General features: G+C 67.4%; 1 protein-coding gene across 1 annotated transcript in view; it reads right to left on the bottom strand.

Moving 5' to 3' along the window:
- The window catches only part of LOC104124777 (kin of IRRE-like protein 1), a 13,206-nt gene that overhangs the window by 6,963 nt on the left and 5,958 nt on the right, over positions 1–285 (bottom strand). Inside the window, exon 7 of the mRNA XM_009637154.1 lies at positions 46–278. Within this exon, the coding sequence (XP_009635449.1) occupies positions 46–278 (233 nt within the window). The remainder of the gene's footprint in view (positions 1–45; positions 279–285) is intronic.

The following is a 285-nucleotide window of genomic DNA, read 5'->3' as shown; positions in this document are numbered from 1 at the left end:
CCCCCCCACTTCGGCGCTGCCTGCCAGCCCCTGCCCGCCCTAGACGTGCGTCTGCATCCGCTGCTGGAAGCGCTGCCCGTAGTCCGAGTGCTGGGAAGTGTAGGAGAAGCGGGTGGCGCTGGCGTACTTGCCCATGGGGTCGTAGGCATCGTAGGGTGCCCGGTCCAGGCCTGGGGGCTGGCCATACCCCAGGCGGTACGTGGCATAACTGGCACCGGCCGGGAAAGCGGCGTGACCCCCGTAGTTCTCGTAGGAGAGCTGGCTTGCTGTCTCGCTACCTGTTGT

The sequence above is a fragment of the Egretta garzetta genome, unplaced genomic scaffold (assembly GCF_000687185.1).
Source record: "Egretta garzetta isolate BGI_Z169 unplaced genomic scaffold, ASM68718v1 scaffold834, whole genome shotgun sequence".
NCBI classification, from domain to species: Eukaryota; Metazoa; Chordata; class Aves; order Pelecaniformes; family Ardeidae; genus Egretta; species Egretta garzetta.
This window is presented reverse-complemented; position numbering and strand designations above follow the sequence as displayed.